General features: G+C 46.3%; 1 protein-coding gene across 1 annotated transcript in view; it reads left to right on the top strand.

Annotated features, from left to right (window-relative positions):
* The window catches only part of P3H2 (prolyl 3-hydroxylase 2), a gene marked incomplete at both ends in the record, with an annotated part of 66,698 nt that overhangs the window by 46,552 nt on the left and 2,478 nt on the right, over positions 1–17,668 (top strand). Inside the window, 12 exons of the mRNA XM_080350091.1 lie at positions 6,556–6,702; positions 7,616–7,805; positions 10,601–10,732; positions 11,816–11,958; positions 13,425–13,514; positions 13,974–14,014; positions 14,546–14,640; positions 15,317–15,444; positions 16,044–16,139; positions 16,231–16,381; positions 16,890–17,007; positions 17,511–17,586. Of these exons, the coding sequence (XP_080206217.1) occupies positions 6,556–6,702; positions 7,616–7,805; positions 10,601–10,732; positions 11,816–11,958; positions 13,425–13,514; positions 13,974–14,014; positions 14,546–14,640; positions 15,317–15,444; positions 16,044–16,139; positions 16,231–16,381; positions 16,890–17,007; positions 17,511–17,586 (1,407 nt within the window). The remainder of the gene's footprint in view (positions 1–6,555; positions 6,703–7,615; positions 7,806–10,600; positions 10,733–11,815; positions 11,959–13,424; positions 13,515–13,973; positions 14,015–14,545; positions 14,641–15,316; positions 15,445–16,043; positions 16,140–16,230; positions 16,382–16,889; positions 17,008–17,510; positions 17,587–17,668) is intronic.

The following is a 17,668-nucleotide window of genomic DNA, read 5'->3' as shown; positions in this document are numbered from 1 at the left end:
CTTCCAGCATGGCCCAAGTGAGAGATTCATTAGGAAATCTGATTTCCCTCTTGGTTAATTGAAAAAAAGTTGTTCCATGAAGAATATTTAGGTGGTTTGTTCTGTTTGGTTTTAAATTTCCAAATATCTGCCACATTCCGGAGACTAATTCAATGTCTATTCAGCTCTTTTGACCATGTACCTACCAATCTGCGTATGTTTGTGTACTGAAAAATTGCTTGTTGGAATAACAAAAGAACCCAAATCCTTCCTAAGTTTCCTTTCTCATGATAACTCTTCTCTGACCCAATTCTCCAAATTGCTTCTGTTTTGGATTTGGGTCTACCAGAGAACTGGTGAGCAGCAGCACACAGTGAGGTGTGCTGGGGTGATCTGAGGGGAACTTTCCAAAGCATATTAGAGGTTTTCTGCATTTTGAAAATGGAGAAGACCTCTGAAAAGATGTATGTGGAGCCTCCAGGAAGGCATCGCTACTGCCGCCCACAACACTAGGAGCAAGGAGAAAGGACCAATCCTACTTACCTTGAGTTGGAATACAAGGAACGGGTGAACTCTTTGGAGAGCAGGGGATGGCGTGTTAATGAACTCAAATGCTGCTTCACATCTCCGTCACTTGGTACCTATTCCCTACTCTTGGCTAAGGCCCTCTTCTGTCATATGCTTGCCTTGCTTTCTGATTTTAGTGTTTCTGAGGGGTCAGTGGGTGCTGTTGGGGGTTGCAGGCAGCTCAAGCATATTTCTGTGAATGTGGGATCCCATCAGCAGAAGGAAATTTTTCTGATTAACTTCTCTGGAGAATTTCTTCCTTCTCTATTTGCAATAATAAAATAGTTGAGGCGAGGTCACATGCTATTTATAACCATTTCACTTCTACTTGCTTCTACTCACTGAGGCAGTAAGCTCTGCACAGACACAACGAGATTAATCCTTCATGGCACTGAACCTTTTATTTCCCTTGTTATCTGTGCTTACTGACTCCAGAGCCTCCCTCCTCTGCAGAGCCCAGCGCACTAAGCCTTTGATACAACACAGCAGCATTGGAGCTATGGAAAAGTTTAGAAAAACAATATCTGTTCAGCAAACCAAGAGCTGTCTGAAGGTTTGGGACTTTGCTTTCTAGGTCAGCCAAATGACTGAAATTTTTTCTCACAAGCTCCATGCCAGGCTCATGCACTCAGCAATTAATGGAGGTTATGTGCAGGTAGATCCAATTTTGGCACAGCAAGAAATGCTGTGGTTTTGATGGATCTTACACATTTTCCAGTGTATAAGCCTTCCTTCTCTTCCCCTCTCCAAAAAGTTTCAATTCAAACTATGTCTTACATGCTGAAGATACTTTAATATAGAAACAGGCTGGACTACAACAGTTGCGTGAATGCATGACAGTTGCCAATACCTGATAATATGTTCAATGAAATGGGAACTCATTGTCAATAATAGTCTGAGGTCTTGATTATATCATGTCTTGTGACCCCACGTCTCCAGCAGTCAGAATAGATATTGCTTTGGCTATACTCTCTCTAGAATCCTTTGACTTTTGGACCTATTTTTATCCTTGTTTTTGCCATGAAAACTGCAGGGTCAGCTGGAAGCACCTGAGCACCTGTAGATCTTCTGGCCACAGCTGCTTCCCTCCCATAAACATCACTATGTCAGAGCAAAGTGGCTCTGGTATGGTGCACCATGCCCCCGGCTGCAAGAACAGACTGTAAATCTGTGCAATGTTCCTCTCACAGACCTGGCACGATGCCTGTTCCACTTTGTTATCCCCACTGCCAAGCACCAGGGAGCAAACTTGAAGGACTGCAAAGTGTAGGGTCATTGTAGCTAAAACCACGGTGCGGCTGTGTGGTGTATCCCCTAGGGAAGGGGCCATGGGCTTGTGCAAGCTTGTTTTGCATCTTGGCACGAGGGAAACTTTGGTCAGAATTCATTCATCTCCAAATAGCAAGGGCAAGTGTGAATTCAGAGCATGTGGGGCTGAGCCAGGCTGAGCTGTTTCTGGGTGGGCATTAGCAATGAGGTGAATCCTGGATTTCTCTTTGAGAGACACAGCAGCTGAAGTGATGATAAAATCAAACACCAAGTTAGACATATCCCAGTGTGACAGTTTGTTTCCTCACCATGGCAAGTTGGTGACAGTGGCCTTACAGATACAAATTAGATTGTTCAACATGGAGTTTGCTGGCTGACGTGATTTTACAGCTACAAGAATGATGATGAACTATTAAGAGACTGTAAATGTTATATTACGTTTCATCATGCAGCCTATGAAAACACCACAAAGGATTTTCTCAACTGTTATAAATGAGAATTGGCATCAATCGTATAGTGATGCTCAAGATATTCACTCAAGGTCCTTTCTCCAGCCCATGTTTAGTCCTGTCTAATGCTCTGACTAAAACTGCCTTCCTAATTCAAGCCACTACTGCAGATTGGAAGTGGCAGTCCATTGAAGTCCAGGCCAGCACAGTCCCAGATGGGAATGAAACTGAGCATTTGCAATTTGCAGAAATTCTTTAATCTGGGATTTTGCCGCTTAAAATAATATTTCTGTTTTTCTGTAAAATGAAACATTTCTAACATTCAAATGAGGAAAACAAATATTTTTCAGCATCAAAACCCAGAAGCACTTGAATATTGTGTTTTCCCCTTCTTGGCTCTAGCTGTTGGCATGGTAAGATCAAAATGGACAGGGTGTTCCCAGGGCTCTTTCAGTGCTCATGTTCTGATTTTGTGTGTCCTCTCTGGCCAAAATACACGAGGTTTGGTGCAAAGCTGCAGCGATAGTCCAGCAGTCTCATTCCAGTGGGGTGAACAAGCAGACCTTAGAGCATATACTAATGTTGTGCTTTTACAGTTGTCATTTTTTCCTTGCTGATTTTTACTCAGTGCTGTTTGCACAAAGATCAAAATCTCCTTGTGTTTCATGCTCTCATATGCTTATGGTCCCTGAACTGCTTGCCATCTAAATAAACAAAGTTATTACCCTGTGGGAGAAACACTATTATTTTTATTGTTATTCATTTAAAACAATGGAAAATCAGGCACAAAGAAAACAAAATGTCTTTTTCCAATGACTGCACAGTGAGATCGAGACAGGGCCAGGAACTGGGTCCAGGTGTCCTGAGTCCCAGCCCAGACCTTTAAACACCAAAATATCCTGCTCCTTGTGAATTCAGAGTGTTTTGGCAAAGGTTTCCCCAGAGTGTTTCATAATTAATGTCAGTGCTAGTCTCTGAACATGTCTTACCAGTTAGGAATTTGCTTTTATATACACACAGCCACTTAAAAACTCCCCAAAACTTAGCAGCTGTTGGCTTCCTTGTGTTACTTGTATGTTTCTAAGGCAAATATGGGACATGATAAATTGAAAAATATTGAGTTTAAATGTTCTACTTTGAGTCCACTTAGCAAAATTCAAAGGTCACCTCTGCTGCAAAGAGCCAGTAGGACTAGACACAGTATGAACCTTTTTTTCAAGCGTGGAAAAGGGATTTTCTGTTGTGTCTAGAAATCAGACTCTTCCTATCTTACAGGGGTGGATTTTATCCAGGAACAACTAAACCCATCCTAGGATCTGTGACAATTTTTGACAGCTTTCTGAAGAGAATGTCCAACAACAGACTATTGCAATGCATCTCAAAGGACCAGTTCCCTGGCTGAGATGCATTTGGTCCCTTTTAAGTTTGCACAAGCAGGATGCTGCCTGTGAATAGAAATCTGTGGTATGTAAGAACGTGATTCTCCTGAGCAGCTCAAATAGTGGCTTAATGGCAGCCCTCTGGATCAGGTCAGTAGCTAATGTGTCTCCAGCAAACCTCTTGCCCCATCTCCACCTCTCTAATTACCAGCTGCAGCAGCAGTCCCACCTACACACAACATGACCTGAAAATTCCCATAATGAGATGCTCTAGTTGGTCCTTTATCCTGTATCAGATGCTGCCCAGCTGTGATGAGCTTTTCCGGGATGGGATTATGTTCAGACAAGCTTTTTCAGGATGATATGTATGTTTCTGAATATGAATGTCTCTTTTTTTTTTTAAAAAAAAAAAAAAGAGAAAAATATTTCTACACTGAAGGGGTTTGGGGCTTTTTTGTGCTGTCCTCGATAAAAATTTCTTGCAGTCATTTTGCTCACCTGCTGGGAAGCCAAGGGATTATTCTGTAGAGTGGTGTCCTTAGGAAAACTCAAAGTGAAAGACTAGAGTAGACATTGTTTTCGCAGTAAAAGCTGGCTTCTCATCATACATTGTCAGCACAGAGCTAATCCTGAAAAACTTCTGAAGTTTACACAAAGCAAATTATTTGCGTTTCTGTGGGCACTGCAGCACAGCGGTGCTTTGCTGTTCAAAGGGCAGATCTGGGGAGTGGTCTGAGATGCCATCTGACCAGAGCTTTCATCTTCCTTTTGGAGGTATTCACGCGTGCTTCTTCGGCCAGCTCTGCCCTGGCTTTTCTAGGAACCACACAAGGAATTTTGGCTGTGCTGGAGCAGCAGACAGGGTTTAGGAGAGTGCTTGCCTGGTGTGGCTTTGGCTGGCAGCAATGGCTGGGCTTTTCTTCCAAAAGGTCTTCATGTATCCAGGCACCTGCTTTCAAAATATCTCCATGCTCCAGCAAGCAACGTGGGAATGTGTCCGGAATGGCTCATCTGATGTAAGAGTGCCAATTTCACAAATCCCCTGGTAGATTTGGGTGTCTGCTCCCATTCAGTGTCTCCCTCTCAGAATCACTCAGGCATCCCTGACAAACTCAGCCAGTGATTTCCAACAGCCGTGATGTCCCCACTTGCCACCAGTTTGACTCAGGGTAGCCCCTTTGTTTGCTCTGCAGACTGTGTTTGCACTCCTACTTATCTAAACAGCCCTGGAGCACAGATGAAAGCAATGGCTGCTTCTCTGGGGGATTCACTGTGTGATGGGAGGTTCAGCACGTGTCTCAGTGTGCTCTGCATCATCCTGCATCCCTCACCTTTAAGCTGGGCTCCCAATTACCATCATCTATCTATCTATCTATCTATCTATCTATCTATCTCTCTATCCTGTTTTTTGAATGCCAAAATTGTTTTCAGCAGCTTGCTGCACTTCCTAATTCCACCTTGTTTTGAGGAAAAGCCAAATGAAACCTGTTACAGCATTTGCCACTTGGAAATTGTGTTTGAGCATTCAAATTCAAAGGGCACTGACTGCTTCCTTTGCAGTTAAATCACACTCCCTCTTCACCATTGGGAAAGGTTACCTCACAAAAATAATGCGTGTCTTCACCCTGTATTTGCCTCAATCTTGCCAAGCTTTATGTGCAGTAGGAAAGGAGGCATCACCCTGCCTGTTAAACAACTAGAGTATTTTATTAATGCTGTCAGACAGCTCCGCTTTCAGAATAGGAACAGATTTGTCAAGTGATTTGGTGTGGGCTCGGTGTTTCCAGGGGGACTCTCCTTATCCAGCTGAATTGAAGCTGTTGCTCTTGCCCTTGCCCTGCTCTTGTTCCCACTCAGAGCAGTGTTTGGCATAAAAAAAGACTTTATGCCATGCTGTTGGTGCAACTGAGTGACCTGCACAAATCCTTTGCCTTTTTTTCCCTTGGTATTTCCCCACAAAACTTTCATAAGCAACACATGCAAAATTGCCATAGGATGTATGTACTGAGGGGCATCCCTCAGGGAGAAGCCCCCATGATTTCATCCAGATATCAATCCCACTAGATTGTGGGAGTTCATGTGCTATTGGATGCACAGGCGGTTGAAAACACATTTGTCAAGGTAACAAGCAACCTGCGGACAGGGTATTGTCAGTTCAGCCACATCTCTGAAGATAATCATATGTCAGGGATGACCTGTTAGGTCACGCAGATGTTTCACCTGAACATCTGTCCTTCTCCCTGTACTCCTGGAAGCAGCTGTAGGTGTGTTTAGCGCTAGAATTTCTGTTTGTTTATGAGACTTTCTCCAGGGTGAAACTACTGTTCAGTCTCAGTTCTGAATCTCTAAATCTGAAGTGACTGGTTAAAACTCTTCATATCGCTGCTACTATCAGCAGAGTCTGGCCTTTTCAGCTGTGCACAGCTGACCTTAATAAATGGTTCTGAGTCCCCATTTACAAGCAGAAGCCCTTAGCCTGGTCATAGCTCAGCCTCCAAGGCTTGTAGAGAGCAGTCTCAGCACCTGCTTTCCCCTCCTATCTCCATCTCATATTTCATGAGAGCATCTCTCCGCATGGCACTGTGCAGGGGGTTGGAGTGGCTGAGTTCAGAGGATGTGCAGCTGGAAAACAAGCTGGACCATGTCACCAATAGACCACATTGCAGACAGATAAATGACCTGTCTGGTTCTCAGGAACTCCAGCTCTTCTGATTTCCCTTGCACTGGGCTTTCTTCTCACTTCAGCTGTTTTCTTTAGCCTCTCCATTCAGGTTTTCCTTGGTTATCCCATCAATGCCCAGTCCAGTGATGTCAAAAGGGTGTCAGTGGTACAGGTGTCAGAGTGTACTGCATAAAATGCTGTGTTCACTGTCCTACATCACCAACTTGTGGTCTTTCTTATCTTGTTACAGATGAACAAGCTGGAGGAGGCAGCAAATGCAGCTCACACCTTCTTCATGGCAAACCCTGAGCACATGGAGATACAGCAGGACATCGAGAACTACAAAACCACTGCAGGAAAAGTTAGCTTGGTTGACCGGGAGGCCAGGCAGCACATGGTGAGTCTGAGCTAAAGAAATGCCCGGGTTAAATGTCAGGCAGTGTGGAGAGAAGAGATTTAGGAGGCCAAGAGAGCAGCATCTATGAATGGGGAGATTCTTGCCAAGGTCTATATTACAATATAGCAAAACAAACTCTCAGTACTCTTCTTTAAAGCAAGCCAACTGCTGCTTTTTGAAGGCACTCTCTGATCTTTATTTGATAGCTACATCCCCAACCCGGTTCCTCTCTTCAGGGAACCCTGGTGTCACCTGTGGCTGTGAACACCCACCAGCAGGCAGCTTTGATGGATGCCTCCTTGGACACTGACAGACAGATCTTGGCTTCTGTGTGTTTCTTTTGAGCTGGGCTGTCCCATCTGGGCAGGGTACATGCACATGAGTGACTGCTGGTGAGGGTGCAGGGTGGCAGGCAGAAGAGTGACAGCTATTCCCACCTTCCCAAAGTGAAAGGCCAACACAAATGCTAGGGCCACCCCCAACTTTCTGGTTTCACAAGACACAAGGTAGGAGAAGTGGCAATTTGGTGTTATTAGCAGAGGTTCTAAGACAGATTTGCCTAAGTCATGTGCAGTCTTTGCCCCTAGCATTCAGCATTGGTGGACAGGAGGGCTAAAACAGGGAAAAGGAGCAGTTTGTCACATAATGCATAATCCAACAGTGGCACTGAGCGTGCCCTAAGTATGGAGGACTTCTACATTTATGCAGGTTTATGAGGTTCCAAAAGTCCATTGATGGCTTAAATGTGGTTTAGTACAACCACTTACATCTGGTAGGTACCAAGGGAGGTGGTTATGCCCCTGCCTGCTTGTACCTTTTATTGAAAATCACCTGCAGTTGGCAAGGGCAGGATGCTGTGGTCCAAGCACCATAGATTGCTCACAGTCTTGTCTTCTGCATATCTACTTTGCAGGAGGACTACAGTGCTGGGGTAAGGCACTATGACAAGGAGGAGTATGAGCTTGCCATTGACTTACTGGAGCGTGCGTTGAAAGGGTACTACTCTGAGGATGCAGATTGCCAGATCATGTGTGAGGGACCGCAGAAATTTGAGGAGCATGAGTATCTGGAATATAAGGCTGGTCTCTATGAAGCTATTGCAGGTGAGATCTTTTTGTGTCTTTAGGGCTCTCACCCTTGGCCCTGCAATGTTTTCAATTATTGAGTTTGGGCCTTTGGCTGGAATTGGTGAAGCGTCTTCCCTTCCATCACTGGTCCTGGTGAGTCACACTGCAGGAGGCACTTGTAAGGCCAGAAGATGTAAATGCAGAGGACAAGGAACTAGAACCTCTTATTTTGGTCCTGAATGGAAGCTGCTCTGGAAGAATTGCCTTACCAGATGTGTGGAGCATTTTCAGATTTCTGTAATAGCTGGAAGTATACGTGCTTTAACATAAACTGCCTCCATTTCCCCCTGTACACAGTCTCATGTACTTCACTGGAATATAGACATTGCTGGCCCCTGTTTATATTTTCTCTTTTTTTCAGTGCATATGAAGAGAGCAGCTGAGTCCTCTTGGCCATGCTCCAGATGGTCAGGAAAGTTGCCAAAAAGGCTCAGAACGTAGATTTTTCTCCCTGTCCAAAGGGATGGATTTGTCATTAGTGGAGGCCCACCTAATTATGATCTTCATTGAAATCTCTGGAGATAACTGAACATTGTGAAGTAATCTTCACATTTGCATGTGTGGCTCTGAGCCAGAGGGGATTAAAATGGTTCATTCTCAGTAGAAATGAGATTACATTTAATTAGTTGTAAAGGAAAGAAGAGCAATAAATTAAGGTTTGTTTGGTGACAGAAATCTTATTTATCTGCTCATGATCTTGGAGTTGCATCAAGCTCTGGAGTTTTGCTTCTTGTGTGGAAAATACTTCATTCAGATGCAGATTGTTTTTTGGTTTTGCGTAATTCTGTTTCTGTAAAGACAGGAAAATGACCTAGTTAAAATGACCAAGATGAGAAACCACTAACATACTGGATGAGAAGCTGCCTTTGTTGGCTTTATTCACCCATGCAAAAAAACAGAGAAATGTTGTAAGGGCTGACTTGGTACCAGTATAGATGTCAGCTGCTCATGTCTGCTTTTAAAGCTGTGAATAGAGCACCAATGGCCATTTCAAGCCCTCCAAGAGAGTAGCCTTCAGTGGCAAAGGAGACCAACCTTCCTTCTTACTGAAAGCTGCTGCTCATCAAACAGGTTTTGGTCTTCGTTAAATTATTTTTGTGCTCTGCAAGTCAAGTGCAGCCCCAGTGAGCAGAGAAGGTGTTTCTATGCTGGGCCATGAGGAACACAGATGTGGTCATGGTGTGGTGGTCACCCAGCACATCAGCTGGGAAGGAGAACAAGCCAAATGGTCTCTGCAAGTGGTGTGCCTGGGAATAACAACTCCAAAAGCCAGGGTTGTTCAGACAGCCAAAGAAACAGGGAGGTGAGGGCACACGGTGGCAAATAATCTGCACAGTGCAACTGCTTTCCTACAGGGAGTTGAGGGAATGTTTGTTATGGGACAGCTTAATCCAGTCGTTACCCCCAGACCAAGGATGCACAGCCTCAGATGTTTCAGCAGGAAGTGGGAACACTAATACACTGAGAAAAAAGAGTTTAAGTTTCTTCAAAACTGATTTCTTTTTTCAGTCCCAGGGTGGATTGCTGTGTTGCTGTGTGGGGCTGAAATGCTCTCACCTCTCCACTCTAGGGACAGATGCATTTCAGTGGATTGATTGCAGTTTATATAGCCTGTTTTTAGGGCACCCTGACAGTACCAAGAAAAAGCAGTACTTCTCAGTGATGAATTAACCCAGATCTAGGATGCTTAAGTAGGTTTAAATTACAACAAAATTATTTATGTCCCTTTCCTTCTTTCTTTCCTTAATGTAATACTCTGGATATGTATGGTAAATCAGATAACTACCCAGACTACCTGCCCAGAGCAAATGGGAACTGTTTTGAGTTTCCACTTGATTTCATCACCAATTCCTCAGGCTGTTTTTTTGGCAGCTCTGAGAAATGCTTTGGTAGCTGAGCACATGGGGTTTTTTCCAAGCCTGTGTTTGTTTCTTAAAGTTTTTAGTGGTGTACAGAGACAGAACAAGTAAGTAGATTTGTAAGTATATTGCAGCAAAGGCTCCAAACTGGAATCGGATGTCACCATTGGCTTCAAAATTGTACAGCTGATACAATGCCTATATTGTGGACTCCCACCAATTAAGAAACCTTGCTAATGGCAGATGTTTACCACGTGCTTGCGTTTCCCTGGGAGATATCTTGTCTTTGAGAAGCAGCAAACATGGCGATTTTGCAGCCAATATTTGGACCTTAGACGTTTCGGTCACACAGTGCAGGCACCTTGCTCAGCTGTGCTTGAAATCTGTACCATCCCCTCTTGCATACACCTCCCTGTGCCCTCAGGAGCTTTTTTGCTGCAGAAAGGAGGGGATTGAAGATGAGCTGAAGGGAGGCAGTGTGGAGGTGAATTTGATGTGGCAGCACGTGTGCCCACTCTGCCTTCACATCTCCACTTGTTGTGTGGGTGTCCTCCCCTTTGGTTTGGCTCTTGGGGTTGAAGAGCCACCTGCCACCTGCATGTCCCTGCACCCATCTGGCTTTCCTGGGCAGAAGCAGCAGCTCCCAACACACAAAAAAGATGCTCAAGCTCCCCCTGCAGTTTGACAGAAGGACAAAGGCATTTCTCAAGGGAGGCAAAAACATGACTGCAACTCTCCATTTGCTTTGAGAGGATCATGAGCTTTTTCTCTGGGTGCACAGTAGCTTGCTGGACCAGAACAGTGTGAGTTGCATGTCCTTCAGTTGGGGAGATTTAGCCTCTATCTGTCCTCATCTCAGCACCATCACTGTCTTTCTCAGTTCAGACCATTTTCTTCTTCTTTTCTTGGCAGATCACTACATGCAAGTCCTGGCTTGCAAACATGACTGTGTCCGAGAACTCGCCACACGGTCAGGCCGTATCTCACCAATTGAAAATTTCCTTCCCCTCCATTATGACTACTTGCAGTTTGCCTATTATAGAGGTAAGGGCTGTCTTTGTGTTCCTCATAATGCTTGCTGGGTTTTGTTACATTTTGTACACGTTTGAACTGCTTCATGTGGCAATCAGGATATTTCCACATGTCTGTGTTACTGTGATCCAGTGACATGGTCTGAAATAGTCAGGAAGAAAAGGACATTGGAAATTGTCTCTTCAAAAGTCCTTTCCCTTTCAGGTTGACTGAAATGCAATTAAGTATTTTTGTAAAAGTGTTTTAAATCATCAGTCATGTTTTAAAAGCCAAGCCTTTAGCTTAAACATTATTATTCTTCAAATCATGCTTATTTTTATGGCACTTTCATTTGCCTTTTGACATTAAAGCTCTGGGGATTCATATGTTTCTCATTTTCTGAAACCAACTGATACATTTTCTGCAGGTACAGGTACACAAGTTAGCCTAAGCTTATCTCAAGATTACAATTTTTGCTAATTACCAAATATTTTAAGATTCACAGTAAAGTTTCAGGGGTTGGCAACATTGCAAAATATCAAGAGTTGGCAGGACTATAAAATATTTTCAACTGTGTGGTCCTATATGTCATTTTATTATGTTCTGTTACATAAAATCTAGGCAGAATTTTGCTATCTCAGGCTTGTGCTAAGAGCTCTTTCTGAAAAGGGCAGAATGTGGGAGGGTCAAAATTGCTGCTCAAACCCAAAGCTTCTTTATTCATCAGTGCAACGGGAAGAAAGCTGGAGGAGTCAGCAATGTTTTGTGCGTGGTGTACAGGCTTTCTTATTCCCCTGCCCAACTAGAGGTTTAATGTGGTGGGTAAAACCCTGCAGAGCCCTGAGAGGTGCTGTACAGGAGAGAGGCAGTTTGCTACCACGCAGCATCCCTATGTTGCCCACGCAGTTGGATCCAATTTGGATGCCCTCCAACCTGTGCATGACCGCAGAGAAGTTTTCCCTCTGTGCCTCAGTTTCCCTGCAAGTGAAACAGAGTGGTTAAGACAAAGTTGCATCAAAAGAGCCTTGCAAAGTGCTGGGCTCACTCTTCAGCTGATGAGGAGCTGGGGCTGTGTCCCTTTCTGCCACCTCTGACAACTGTTGTGTTGCCTCCCAGTCGGTGACTATGTGAAAGCCCTGGAGTGCGCCAAGTCCTACCTCCTCTTCCACCCGGACGATGAAGATGTCTTGGAGAATGCTCGTTATTACGAGGGCCTCTTGGAAGGTACAATGGATCCAGACACCATCAAACCCAGGAAGGTGAGAGTCTTTGGTGGGAGACTTCAACTACAACTACCTGAAAGGAGGTTGAAGCGAGGAGGGTGTCAGTCTGTCCTCCCAGGTAACAAGTTACAAGATGAGACAATATGACCTCAAGTTGTGCTAGGGAAGGTTCAGATTGGATATTAGGAAAAACTTCACAGAAAGGGTTGTCAAGCATTGGGACAGGCTACCCAGGGCAGTGGTGGAGTCACCGTCCCTGGAGAAGTTTAAAAGACAAGTAGATGAGGTTCTTAGGGACGTGGTCTTGAGGTGGACTTGGCAGTGCAAGGTTAACAGTTGGACTTGATGATCTTAGAGGTCGTTTCCAATGAAAATGATTCTATGATTCCAGAAAAAGCATCAGCTGGAAATAAAAGCAGCTTAGCAACTTTCCCACAGTGGGACTACTTTGAAAACAGACGTGGAGGTGCTGGACTAGCTGGCAATGCTCATTGTCTGGGTGCAAATCCAGAATCACCAGTGTGGGGGAGAAGCTCGAGGGTAGGATCTTCTTTAAATGGGGACTTCAGCTTAGAGAAGCCCAAGCAAGGGCAGGGAGGGTGATGACCGAGTGTCTCAACAACATAAACCCTCCTCTCGTTCAATGCTCCAGAGGAGACATGGGGGAGGAATGCAATGCAGCACTGGGCAGAGGGCAACCTCTGTTAAGAGAGGGCTAAGAAATATTTTCCCAGGGGGAGGTTGGGATGTCAGTGTTACTCTCAAATCACTGAGCTTGCACTTCAGTGCTCAGCCTGTTCTCCAGGGAGTAGCTTTGCTATCACAAGGTTAGGCTGGGGTCAAACAACCAAACAGTGTGTGGTCAGCCATCCAGCAGGACAGGCTTCCTCTCTGGTCCAGGCAGCTTTTATCTGCAGCCCTGGGGCTGCCATTCTCACAATGCTGAAGAGGAGAAATTCCTCTTGTCCCATCACAGCCCTGCTGAGGCTCATTCCACTTGCACCATAAGCAAAGAGTAGGCAGGAACTATATTTTCCATTCCCTTGGGAATTCCTTGATTTCCAAGAAAATCAGTGTGAATTTGGTAAAACGTTAAAAAGAAAAGGGAAACAATAAACAAGAACAACTATAGTTTCTTCTCACAAAGTGAATCTAGGAAAATAAAAAGATTTCATTGTTTCTAGTGTTTTGAAGTTTTCTGTAAAAGAAAAAATAATTGATTTTTGCTTTGCAAAGTAATTTTCTAGGAGAAACCCCAGTGTTTTCTTTATGATTTTTTTCATTCAAAAAAAGCCTTTTGATAGATGATTTCAGGTGGCTGTGTTTTGTGGTCCCCATCTGAGTGACCTGAGTGTGTCCCAGGCTGCAACACTGCAGCCCACCCACCATAGAGGAGTCTGCAGTGTTGCATGAAGAGCAAACTCCTCTTGAGGCAGAGGTGCATTGTCTGTGTCTTATGAAAGCTACATGTGCAACTACTCCCCTTTTCCTCTTCTTTTCAGGAAGCAAAAATGTTGCTGCGGCGCCACAAGCTGGAGTCTCACCTCTTGCAGGTGGCTGCGGCTGGCCTTGGATACACCTACACAGAGCCGGTAATGCCTGGGTCTGCTGTGGCAAGAACATTTAGGAGTTCACAGCTATAGGACCAGCTTCCCCCATCCCCTTGCCTGGAGAGCAAGTCCCGTGTAGGTGACTTAGGAACTGGGTCTTGGCCTGGTTTGTTCCCTATGGGAAAACGGTGATGGCAAAGCAAGGCAGGCAGATGTTCCTGGGGTGAAGGACAAGCAGATGCAGCTCTCCTGCCGTGGTGTCTGTCTGTGTCTCAGAGAAGGCTGGACAAGCTAAACTCCATCTGTACTCATCATATGATGCCAGTTGGGTTGGGGTTACATTTTCAATTTGATGACCCCAGGCAATTGCCCAAAGTTGTGTGAGATGGATCCATGCCAGTGATGCTGACTGTTGTCCCAGGGTGTGAGGCAGAGCAGGTAGTTCCCTGGCTTTGGCTGGAACATTAATTTTTGGAACACAACGTCTCTCTTTTCCCACAGAACTACTGGAACAGGTATGGTGCCCGCCAAGATGAGCACAGGTGAGCTACTGCCTGCCCCAGCTGACCCCACAGCTTCACCAGTCCCTGCACTGGAATGAAGGTGTTGTGCCCATGATGGGGTACCAGCATGCCACTTGGGGGGTGCTGCCCATCCACCTCAGCACACCGTCATGGTTGTATTAAGGCCCTTTGCTCCTTATCATTACAAACATTCCCACAAGCACCTTATTTTAGCTGAGTGCCTTAAAACCAGTGGTGATCTAGAGGGAACTAAAAGAGAACTGGTCTTGTTTTTAACAAAACTGGGCATTAGGCAAGGGGTGATGTTCAGATTTCTTGGTGTTTGTGCTTTGCTGGTGGAAACTCCTGGTTCCATTACCAGAAAAATATGATTTGCCACAGGACAGGGTGAGGGCTTCTGCTTTTATGGTTGTGACTTTCATACAAAGTACCAGTTTGCCCTTTTTTTTTTTCAGGTATTGGTTTCTGAAGGGCGCAAAACAGTCCAATTCTGAGAACTGGAGACCTATGTCCAAAGTCATGATTTTCCTTCTCTCTCTTGCTCCTCAGTGTTCCATCAAGTATTAGCAGTGAACCAGAGGATGGGCCCCGGCTATCCCTTGCAAAGAAACCCATGCCAAAACCAGATCGAGAGTTAAAGGAGGGTAAGTCTGATGAAGAGGTTTCAACAAAATCAGAAGCTTTTTTCAGATTGCTAGAGACTGCAGACTGCAAAGGCTGATCGCTAAGCAATGGGGGCCTGTCCTATCTGAGGGGGCTAAAGATTTGTTTAAGGGACTGAGAAGTCTTCAATGCTGCTACAGCATTTCTGGGTCTGTGGATCCCACCAGAGCTAGTCTGCTCTTGGACTTGCTTCTTCCACCTGCTGAGCTACTCAGTACAGAGCTCTGAGATGTGGAGCTGGGCAGGGTCCTCTGGCTCTTCCACTCCCAGCTTCCTTTTTGGTGGAGCACAAGCGATGCTTGCTGAAAGATCAGCACCATGTCAAGTTTTATATGTAGATGAAAGACAAAAAAGCTGGCCTCTGTGTCTCTCATTGTGTCCCGCCAGTTTCGGTATTTTCAGTCTGTGGTCCCTGTATTTGCAAGGCAGCTAATGAGTAGGTGAAAAATGTTGATGCTCTTTCAGCAAATTGATTTCATCTCTGGGTGTTTCCTATGTTTCTGTTTCATTTGTTGCTGATGTGAGACCAAACTCTGCTCTCTGCTGTGAAGCTCTTTCCCTGACAGTCACCCGGGTGACTTCAGCTTGCCCTCAAAGTACAAGATAACAACGAGGCCAGGACATGTTCAGCAAGGTCTTTTTGTGTCTCTCCATCAGGGGGTCCACTTCTCTACAGTGACGTGAAGTTTGTCTACAACTCGCAGCAGCTGAACGGCACTCAGCGAGTTCTACTGGATAACGTCATCTCAGAGGAGCAGTGCCGAGAGCTTCACAGGGTGGCCAGTGTGAGTAAGCAGTGCCCCTGGAGGGGACATGGCTGCCATCTGGGCTGAGTATCTGGTACCTTCCCCAGCATTTGGTTCGTGAGAGCCGAATATGTGATCAGCCCCTGGAGAGGCTCTAGGCTCACATCTCTCTGAGAGTTGTAACTGTGAGGCCAGGATGTCTGTGGAGTGCAGTCAGATGCTTATCCCCAAAACACACCCAAAACTGCAGTGCAGGAGCTGCTGCTCCATCTTGGGCCATTCTTAGAAACATGCTGAAAGACAGAGCCTGAGCAGAAATAGCTCTTTGCCCCATGTTATACACGACCCCAAAGGATGCTCATCCACAAGTCTGGTGTAGCATTCTCGTCCATCAGCAGCTGAGCCTGGGGAGGGACTGAGGGTGCTTGAGGATCCTCAGTCAGGATGTGGGCAGCTGTTTTCCAGCACCTCAGAGTGGATTGTGCTCATAGAGAGCTGCAGCACCTTTTCACCCAGCTTGCCTGTCCCCGTGAATGCAGTCCTGGGGCATTTGGGGAAGAGGGTCAGGAGTGCCTCCAGTGCAGCTCCCCCTCTCATGGGGAACCAGTTCACCGCTCACTCATGTTTGTGCCTTTCAGGGGATCATGTTGGCTGGAGATGGCTACAGGGGCAAAACCTCCCCACACACCCCAAATGAGAGATTTGAAGGTGCTACTGTCCTCAAAGCCCTCAAGGTACATCTCCTTCCCTCCTCCTCCTCTCCCATGCCCTTTCTCCTAGACGGCACATGGCGCTGATCCTCACTTGCCCCTTCTCCTTGCCCAGTATGGCTACGAGGGCCGCGTCCCACTGAAGAGCGCCCGGCTCTTCTACGACATCAGTGAGAAGGCTCGCAGGATTGTCGAGTCTTACTTCATGCTGAACTCCACGCTCTACTTCTCCTATACCCACCTGGTGTGCCGCACCGCCCTCTCTGGTGAGGACTCGAGGGGCTGATGGTGGGGCAGGGCTGGGAGGATGGGGGTTTGTGAGTGGGGGACCTAAACCTAAGAGTAGCTCTGTTTTGCCTGAGGCTTAAACTGATGGCTGAAAGCTGGGCAAAGTCATTGCCCCCACAGCAGCAAAGAGTGGCCATTGCTGTCCTGAAGAAGCTAATTTCTGGGGTGTTTCTTGTTTTTCATGTCTCCAACTCTTCTTCGTTTCTTGTCTCTCTTCTCTTGCCTCCTCTCCCTGTCCCTTCTCTTTTCCACCCCTCCCCAGCTTTCCATCTCACTTCTCTGCTGTAAGGAACAAGCAGAACTGTGCAGATCTGAGTCCTCAGATGATGCCTTTTCTCCTCAGCCTTTTCTTTCCTCCTCTCACCTGTCAACACCACCTGGAGTGGGATCGGGCCAGGCTCCCCCTGTGACAGACCCCACAGAGCATGCCATTTCCATCTCATCCACTCCTTTTCCTTCCCCCTTCCTCCACACGGTCCTGCCTAGGCCAGCAGGAGAGGAGGAATGACCTGAGCCACCCCATCCATGCTGACAACTGCCTCTTGGACCCCGAAGCCAATGAGTGCTGGAAGGAGCCTCCTGCCTACACCTTTCGGGATTACAGGTAGGGAGGAAGGGGGGGCTGCTGCTGGGGACCCTCCCCAAGGCAGGGCATCCTGCTCCACAGGCTATAAGTCCTAAAGCTGGTGAATACCAACTGTGGCAGAAGTGAGATTCAGCAGGTAGTTTCTAGTGGCAGCAAGCATTGCGAATAAGGTTTAAGCCAGACTTTAACTGTAATGGCTCTGTGAAATTTTAGGGTTGGGAGATACCAGCTGTGGCCCACAGGGCTGTGTGTCTGTCATGTGGTTTTAGTGCATAACAGAAGGGTGGGAGCTGGTGGTATCCAGGGGACATTTTGAGACTTACCTAGAAAGGGAGAGATCTGCCCCAAATGAGGGCACTTTGGATGTCCCTGACTGGCCCCATAGCAGGATGTCCCCTCCCCAGCAGCACTGCCCCCCCGCAATGTCTTGGTGGAGTGATGCAATCTGACATGGAGGTGGGGATCAGCCCCAAGCCCTCCCTGCTGCTCCCCTCACATGAGTCTCCCTCTTCCTCCCCCAGTGCCCTCCTGTACATGAACGCAGATTTCGAAGGAGGCGAGTTCATTTTCACCGAGATGGATGCCAAAACTGTGACGGTAAGTCAGTGCTGTGAACCAAACACTGTTCCTCAGCAGCCTGTGCTGGGACTCTGGCCTTCCCCAGGCAGCCTGTGGCTCC

This window comes from Nesoenas mayeri (genome assembly GCF_963082525.1).
Source record: "Nesoenas mayeri genome assembly, chromosome: 9".
Lineage (NCBI taxonomy): Eukaryota > Metazoa > Chordata > Aves > Columbiformes > Columbidae > Nesoenas > Nesoenas mayeri.
This window is presented reverse-complemented; position numbering and strand designations above follow the sequence as displayed.